The sequence below is a fragment of the Propithecus coquereli genome, unplaced genomic scaffold, assembly GCF_000956105.1.
Source record: "Propithecus coquereli isolate 6110/MARCELLA unplaced genomic scaffold, Pcoq_1.0 Scaffold119, whole genome shotgun sequence".
In the NCBI taxonomy this organism is placed as follows: Eukaryota; Metazoa; Chordata; class Mammalia; order Primates; family Indriidae; genus Propithecus; species Propithecus coquereli.
The window spans coordinates 1,220,292-1,229,708 of NW_012135969.1; the positions used below are offsets into that span (position 1 = coordinate 1,220,292).

At 41.6% G+C, this 9,417-nt stretch overlaps 1 protein-coding gene across 1 annotated transcript in view; it reads right to left on the bottom strand.

The window, feature by feature from the left end:
* The window catches only part of DCAF7 (DDB1 and CUL4 associated factor 7), a 23,862-nt gene extending 16,572 nt beyond the window's left edge, over positions 1–7,290 (bottom strand). The window contains exon 1 of the mRNA XM_012662713.1: positions 6,899–7,290. Within this exon, the coding sequence (XP_012518167.1) occupies positions 6,899–7,036 (138 nt within the window). The 5' untranslated portion in view covers positions 7,037–7,290. The remainder of the gene's footprint in view (positions 1–6,898) is intronic.
* Positions 7,291–9,417: the final 2,127 nt, after the last annotated feature.

Below are 9,417 nucleotides of genomic sequence, written 5' to 3' on the forward strand. Positions count from 1 at the left end.
GCTTGGTTCTAAAAAACAATGAAAAACTGTGGTATTTTTAACGGGATCACATTAAGTTTAGGGACACTGACATCTTTAAGATACCAAGCTTTACCATCCCAGAACAGAGCTCACCTTTGCATTTTTCAAGCCTTGCTTTGTGTTCCCTAGCATTATTTTTTGCACACAAACCTTACATATGCTTAAGTATACTCCCAGGTATTTACAGCAGCACAATCTATAATACAATAGTTGTATTCCTCCATTTTCTTCTGTCAGCAAATGTGGCTAGCTTAATTTCTTTTTCTCTCTTTAAGAAGACTTGATAGTTTTGCCTGGATGTCCAGAGAATTCTTTCTTCCTCCTTAAAGTGTAGAAATTTTCCTAGGAAATGTTTCAGTGCCAACTGTTCTGTGCCAATTTTTCTTGAGATACAGTTTGAACTTACCACTTAAATCTTTATTTCTAAATTCTTCTTTAACTACATATTTGAAATTTTTGTTTCACTTTTTTGCTTCTCTTCTTCAGGGACACCAATTATACCTAAGTTAGATTTCCTTTATTTTCTGCATCTATCATATTCTAATTGTTTATTTCTATTTCATTTTTCAATTTGTCCTCCCTAAACACTATTGTTTTCAGTAATGTATATTCATCTTTATCCTGTTTCCCACGTGGCTTTTAATTCTGTGATGATTTTAGTTTTCTCTTCCACTACTTTCCTATACTCTGCCAGTTGATGTTCCATTTTCTCCTGTCACCATGCCGTATTTTACCTGATCTCCTGTATCTCTGCCTGGAGTTCTGTATCTTCTTAAGTTCTGTGAATTCACAGTGGGACTGGCCATTATTTTTCAGCTAAGGTAAAAACATTTTTCTAGTAAAAACACCCCCTCCCCTTTTCCTATAGTATCTTTCTATAGCTGCTGTGTTGGTTCCTTTAGAATGAGTTAAGTTCTCCCTATATGATCTAAAGGAGGTTCCTCTGGGAGAGAGGCCAGGAGCATGTTCCAAGTTAGCAGAAACATGCAAAGCTTTTGCATCTCCTTAGCCAACAGAGGTAAGGTGCCACTGAACTGCTCACAATTCAATCTCTCTTCCAATCTGCCTCATCTAACACTTCTAGAAAAGATAGCACATTTATGTGTCTTCTTATAGAGCTTAGCTCCCCTCTTACCCAAGGTGTCACATGGGGTCTGGGGAAGCTCCTGCTGCCAGCCTGTGTACCCCCTTCTCATTGTCCCAAATAAAGGAGTGATTTGGCCCATCAAAATCCTATTTTAGAGAATTGCGCTCTTCTGAGCTTGGAATCTATAGCCACAGATATCCTTTCTCTGCATCTTCCTACATCCATTTGATCATTATAATGCTGTCCTTCCATATAATACTGTAAAAACATAAGGAAAAATTAAATCTGACTTTCATCATCTTATTGTTGACATTTAGGTCTTTTTCTTTCTGCTTTTTTCTCCATAGTCTTCCCTTTCCTCCTGCTAAAACTCTTCTATCTCCCACCTTCACTCCTTTTCTGAAACCACTGTTTTACAACACTTTATCCCAACATATGAAAGAAATGCCCCTAAAGGGAAAAGGCTATGAAGCAAGATCATTTTTACTCATTTTAAAACTGTGAATATTACTATGTCTGATGTCTCCTAAGGAGCAAATATGTAATATAAAATACTTCTTGAAGGCATGACCACATCTTTACTTTCATTACTTTCAGGAGTAACAACATAAATAACATGTTATTCATATCTTATTTTTTGTTAAAGCGTCATGTCTACCTTCTTATTAAAAGCTCCTTGAGGGAAGACATTGTGTATTCCACTTTAATATGCACAGTGCTGGTCGAGAACATGAAAGTGAATGGGTGTGTGTATTTGTGTGTGTAATTTTTTAATAAGCTCCCAAGTTATCTAAATCAATGTAACACTCCAGTCCTTGGAACATTTTCCCACAATTGGTAATATATTTAAAATCAGCTAATGCAACATTCTGAGAGTATAAAGCAGCTTTTTTCTGGTCTTTTCCACTTGTCCTCCCTTCCAGCCTCTTCCTGACCCATTACTGTGGACCAGTGCCTACAGATACCTGACGTCTTGCCTGTCAAACTTTAAGATGAATTGTGGCACAGCACCCCTTTGGCTCCTGGCTCAGAGGCCAATCAGAGACCTCTGGCAGCAAGGCCTCAGGTGATCAGACCACCTGCAGAGCATAAAGTCATTCTTTGTTAAAATCACAACATCTCCAATAAGTCTGTCTGAATAAGGTTAGGGCAAAAAGCGATAACACAGCAGCACTTTTATCCAGTGGCCCCAAGGGGGAATTAGTTTTCTCACTGTTGGGAAAAAGGAGGAAGTTAAAAGCAGAAGAGTTTATGTCTTAAATTCCCCTGCTGACAGTCTTGCCAGGGACTAGTGCAACAATACAATATTCTAAATATCAAAAATACTGATGTGTAATAAAACATGTTTTCTTTATTGCTGCCAATATTACAACTGCTAAAAAAGGCTACAGAAGGTTTTCAAGTGTCATCACTGTGCCTAAGACGCATGTATTAATATGTGTTCAATATATATTTGCTGAATTAATGAGCAAACGAATGACAATCCTGAAGGGCTACCACAAATACTGAGAAATGAAAAATTATATGCCAGAGTCAAAATAATTATGTACCAAATATATAAAGTAACTGCATTAAAAATAGCAGAGGAATCAACACAGGCTGACAAAGCAAGCATTCATCTCATGTGTATTTCAAGTACAAGGTACCCAGACACACCACTAGGATTCTTCAAAAAGGATGAGATATACCTACAGTCTCTCTCCTCAGAACCTCAAAAATGCTCTCTAGATGCTAAATCTTAGAGCACAAGGAGTCGGTTAGTTAAATATTAGGGCAAAATAAATCCCAATCATCCTGCCTACTTTATTCAAAACCAACTGCAAAACATGCACCTAAGTGGAATAGAAACCCAGGACCTGCTCCCTATCTTCTCCCAAGTAAAGAAGGGAAATAAATACTATCTGCCTAAAACCACAGATACTGTCAACTCAGGAGAAATGCCAAACTCCTATATCTGAGTTACTGTGGGTAAGCCAGGTAGAACAAGAGAAAATGGGTTTAAACTAGCACATTACACTACTTGGAGTCGGATTACAAGAAGCTGCTAGACCACAAAATGGGTTGGGTTGAAAGGGATCAGGGCATTTTCCCCCCTGGGTCTTTAAATGGCAGGGAATGAATATAATGACCTTTTAAGTTACCTTTCTGGCCAAAAGTCCTGATTCCTCTCTGGAAAATACAAAAGTCAAATTTACCCAACACCCATAATTCTCCTTGATTATATTTAATTACGGGTACAGTAATGATAGTGATTAAATAATAGCTAACATTTCTATACGGCTTACTCCATGCCAGCCGGAGTTCCTAAGTCCATTACATACATTAATTCATTTAATCTAAAACAACCTGATAAGGTAAGTGCACTTATTACTTATTATTCCCATTTTACAGATGAGGAAACTGAGGCACAAGGGATAACTTGTCCAAGGCCACACAAAACTGAGAAGTGGCAGGACTAAGATCTCAATGCAGGCAATCTCAAAGAGGCTATCGGCTAAAAGAGCTTTTTCATGAGTGAACTTGGATAGAAGGGCAGAACCAATGTTTAGGAGCATGCAGATGCAGAAATATTGCATTCCTGCCTCTGGTCAGTTGATGCCAAGGTAACTCCAGGGTGATGTATTTAGAGTGCCATCTGGACCACCCATGTCTCAATCACCAGTGTCTGTTAAGTTCAGAGATGGAGCCCAGGAATGTGAAAGTCCCCCAGGGATTCTCACACACTAAAAGTTAGAGAACCACTGCTCCAACACCAGTCCTGCTGTATCCCCCCTGCAGAGACCACAAAAAAATAATGTAAAACACAACAACCAATAAAGGGGCTTTTTATTCCAGGTGTAGCTAATAGAAACTGATTTCTTTACTCTGCAACAATTCCCAAATTTATTCACATGATGGAACATCTGGAAGTCAAGGTCTTGAAATGTTAACAGATTTAATTTCACGGACCAACAAGGAACAATTTTATGATAGGAAAACATGATTACATTAATATAAAGTTTAAAAATATAATATAATCATGTTTTCTTAGTCGATATCTCCACACTAAAAAAGATGACCATTTCATCAATGTGAATTTGAATTAATTTACCTTGTCCTCTGCTGGCAATCACTATCCACAGCAAGCAAGAACCAGAGGTCTGAAAATTCCAACGAATAATTCTGAAATTCCCCTAAATTATGAAGTCTGCCACTTCCATGGCAGGATTTCTCCAAAACTTAGCCTGAGAACTACTGCCCACCAGCCCCTAGGCACACATCCTCTACAGCAGGGTTTCTTGAGTCCATAAACTTTCCTGAATTGGCAAATTACATTCGTATTTCCACTGACCTCTATCTAAAATTTACTGTTTCCTTCAATTACACATGGGGCAGCTATCCACAGCAGCATGATTGTCTGTGACTTTGTTATCAATAGAAATCACTAACTTTTTTCATATCGTATTGCAGTTGCTAAACATCTTGAGATGCTGCTTACCCTCATTACTACTTCAAAATTATGGTAATAACTACACCAGATAGTGTAATTTAATGAGTTAATCTTAAAGTACATATTATCGTATCACCACTTTTTTTTTGAGACAGGGTCTCGTTCTGTGCAAGCTAGAGTGCAGTGGCATCATCAGAGCTCACTGCAACCTCAAACTTTGGGGCTCAAGTGATCCTCCTCCCTCAGCCTCCCAAGTAGCTGGGACTACAAGCACATGCCACAAGGCCTGGCCTATATTACCACTTTAAAAAAAAAAGTTTTGATAGCTATAGTTCAATGTAATTGGTTCCTTTATAATCCTATGTATTTTATACATTTGAAAACATAATTATGATAAGGGGTCTACTGGCATCAGATTATCAAAGGTGTCTATGGCACATACACACACAGAATTTAAAGTCCCTGACTTACAGATAGGTGGAGGCACAAAAGTAGTTTTAAGACACTGCATTGCCTACATCATGTGAGTTAAGATATAGTTAACTGCTATTCTGTTAATACTGGGATTACTAGTTTGCATTTCACTACTAAGGCCACACTACCTGTGTGCCTGGCACAAAGAAGGAGCTCCATATAGTTGCTAAATGACAGGACAAACTTTGGGATAGATTTCCTGCAACAGAGGATTGACACCAATACTCCACTGATATTCTACCAGCAACCTAACTGTGGCAGTTTCTCCTCTCTGAGAAATGGGACTACTGCTGTTTTACCCAACGACCCTGGAAAAATTTGCAAGAAAAAAACCATCAATTTTCATGAAAAGACTCAAGCCCTTAGAAAGACATATTTTATTTTTTTTTTAATTTTTCACATGTGTCCTTAAACAATAGTTCTAATGGTCTTAATTTACTAACACGGTGTCCACATCAGGACCTTGAATTCCACTGCCAGTTCTGCTGTCCACTATGGGCTATAAGGAAGAAAGAGGCAATAGAGAAAAGGAAATAAAGCTATGTCTTGGCCCGGCAATGGGTGGACATAAAGATCAGCGCATATTCCCAGGGATTTGTTTGTAAATTGTTTGTGTATGTGTAATGTCTGGGCAATGAAAGTCTATGGCTTTCATCAGTTTCTCAAAGGGGACTCCCAAGAATTAAGACCTAGTCTAGAGAAACAGATGTGCTCCTCAAAAACTGTAAACAAACTTAAAATGTTCAAATGTTGTGGATTTTTTTTTTTAACCTTCACATGTTTCTACTGCAAACTGCGGGTCAGAAATAACAAAACTGGCCTGTGCAACACCTCACAGCTAGTCAACAGACCAGAAAGGACCCAACCTTAGACCACCTGGCTTTTTCCCCCTGCACCAGGCCTGTCACTGAACACAGTTTTATTCTTCTTAAATCTGATGCTCATGGCATTAAGCAGGAGCACCGGCTTTAAATACCACTAGCCAAACCTTTCAGCTGCACTGATCACCATCATTCACAACTTTTACTCCAAATGAATAAAAGGAAGACATTAAGGGATAAAGGAAAGAAAATTCTTGCCACTGACTTATTCAACAACTTTCAAAAATAAATTTACACTGCAATGCCAACTTCAAAGCTTTCCTCTACTACCAGTGCTTCTATGAAGAATTCTCAAACTGATGAATGTCCAGCAAGACTTACTACTAAAGGTTAAAGACAGCATGAAAGAAGCCAAGAAGATAAGGCCAAGTGTCATCTTTCTCTATTCTGGAAACAATGGCGGGATCAAGCCGCAGGCCAAGATTTCCAAAGAGACTGATTTGCAGAGGATGTGTATCTGCAAGCAATAGCAATGGCAATCCTGGCAGAAGGGCTGGGGATCCAGGAGTAGTACCCTGGAATGGGAGCAGGGGGCGGGGAAGCCTGTGCAATAAACGGCGCTAGCAGAAAACTAGTGTGACCAGGAGTACACGACCACCAATTCAAGAGCCTGCATTTTCCTCCACAGCCATCACTCCCTCTTCCCTCCCCCGCCCCCCAAATGAAGCAATGCGGCAGGAGTGGAGGGAACGGGAGGAATAAATGGCGTAGCTCTGCGGTGTAAACAGGTTTTAAAACCTGTTTCCACCACGCAACAGCTGTCTAACCCAGGCAAGTCACAAAACCGTGGCTCGGTTTCCCCATTACACTCTCAACTACACAGGAATGCTGCCAAGATTAAATGAGACAAGTGCGAAACCCTAAGCACAGTGCCAGACAGAGGAACCGCTCCGTAGCTCTAAGGCAAGTCCGCAGGAGGGTTCTGAGGTCTAGGCTCCGGCCCAGAAAGGGCGCTCTCGGGGCCCGCTCCCCGCCAGTTGGGTTCCGAGTCCCTGCCCGGCTCACCTTGTTGTTGTACTCCTCCACGAAGCTGCCCAGAGCCAAGCGAAAGCGCTTGTCGGGCCGCACACTCCAGTTCATGGCGTAGACGGTCCAGGGCGCTTCATACTTGTAGATCTCCTTCCGTTTGCCGTGCAGGGACATGGTGGCGGCGGGGCCGCAGTGCGGGCCGAGTCCACAACGGGCTGAGGCGGGAGGGGCGCGACTCAGGCGAGGAGCCGGGCCTGGAACTCAGGGGTCCGAAGGGAGGCGGGGAGGGGGCGGGCTGGAACGGCCTAGCCCGGAAGCGGGGCTGCAGCAACAAACAACGACGGCCAGGCCCGACCCCCAGTTTCAAACCAGCTTCGGCACCAACAACCACCACCTTCCGTTTGAGATGCACCCCGCCCTCTCGGAACGGAAGCCACGCAACCACCGCAGCGGCACCGGCCGTTGGCTGCCTGGCACGTCCTTTCGAAACGGTTCTTTCTCGTCATTGGTTTTTGTGGCCGTAGCGTCTGAAATCTCCTCGCTATTGGTGTAGATGTTTGTCATTCCGACTACTTGCCCCGCCCAACTCCGGGTGGGGGGCAGGCGCTTTCTCAACCCTAAAGGTCATTGGCTGGCCAAGATGTCAGTCAGACAGATAACGGCACAGTGTGGGTGAATGGGGGCGTGGGTGGCCGAGAGGGGAGTGTGCGAGGCATCAGCACTCCAAGTTCTGGGCCAAGTCTCTGAGAGTGAAACCGTCCGTGTCACCTGCTTTGACTTCCCAGCTGCCTCTCCACGCTGTTGACTAAAATTTAAATTCTGCCTTAATGGAAGACCTACTGCATTTCGGGGCACTGAGCCCCGCGGCCTCGCCTCCTGGCTTGCGCCAAACGGGAACTGTCTTCCAGCCCCACGCGTCCTAAGGCCCCCTTTAACTGGTTCTCCCAGTGCCCCCAGGACAGGCTTCGAACGCACAGATGTGCTCAGGGCCAGGCCAGCTCAAGTGAGGCCGTTCCGCGCTTTCCTGCAGATTCTAGAAATGTTCCCTAATTCTAAAATTGGTCTTCAGTAGGCTCCGACAGGAACCTCTTGGCTTTAAGTTTTTGTCGTTCCCATCCCGTCCTTTCCTCGCTGCGATCCTAAGGCAAATGCTAATCCAGCCTTAAATTTTATCTGTGCCCGAGAGTTTGAAATGGAGAAGGATCTGAGTCCAGGTAGCATCTTTAAATAAAGTGGTTTCCAATTCTTTGCTTTCATCAAAATTGAAGGAAGTTTGTATTGCATTGGATGATAACACTATATATAATTTTTAATGATAAATGTGATTTTAACAGACAACTCAGAATTCAAAGAATTGACAGACAATGCTATATATAAAACAACCACCTATTAGTCCTATCCACTTAGGTGAACAAGTTTCCTCTGCACTTGCTTTTTAACAAGGAATGAAAAATAGGAGCAAACTTGCTAAATCTTGTCTTATTCTAATAAAAAATAATGATATTCATCCACAGACATAGGAACTAATTGAAAGGAAAATCCCCTTTTATAAGATGTATTTCCAGTAAAATTTTAGTTTTTGTAAAAATTTGAATATATATTTATGTCGTTTTAAACAACTGTACTAATAAGTGTAATGCTTAAAGCCTTATTAAGTTTACAAAAAATTACCCAGAAAATTTCAATTTAGGCCGGGCATGGTGGCCCACGCCTGTGTTTCGGCATTTTAGGAAGCCAAGGACCAAGAATCACTTGAGGCCAGGAGTTTGAGCCCAATCTGGGCAACATAATGAGACCCCATCCCTGCAAAAAATTTTAAAAATTAGCCGGGCATGGTGGCACACACCTGTAGTCCTAGCTACTTGGGAGGCTGAGGCCGGAGGATTGCCTTAGCCCAGGAGTTCAAGGCTGCAGCGAGCTATGATTGTGCCACTGCACTCCAGCCTGGGCAGCACTCTGTCTCTAAAAAAATAAAAATAAAATTTCAATTTATATACACATTTTCATTGTAAGCATATGATAGGGTGATCAATGATAGACTCTGAAGCATAAAAATAAATTACATGTAGGATAAAACTATGGAGGGAATAGATGGTAATTATCAGAAGAGAAAAGGGAACAATATTAAAGAAAGGGCTTTGTGTGTTTTTAAAATGGATGATGGTGGCTTCTCAAATCACTGTTACTGGGCTAGAAATGGGTTAATTCAAGTGAAGGATGAAATAGTTTTATAAAGCGTCAATATTTACAACACACTTGACATTACATCCTTTGCAACTATTTCAGTTTATCAATGCAATATTTCAGATGTCAACTTAAAAAAATATATGAGGGGGATATACATTTTCTTTTCTTTTTTTTTTTTTTTGAGACAGGGTCTCTGTTGCCCAGGCTAGAGTGCTGTGGCATCAGCCTAGCTCACAGCAACCTCAAACTCCTGGGCTGAGGCAACTTCTTAATTGAAGTATAATTTACACATAGAAGTGCACATTTTCAGAACTTGAACACACTCATGTAACCAACACCTAGATCAGGAAACAGAACAGTGCCAGCAC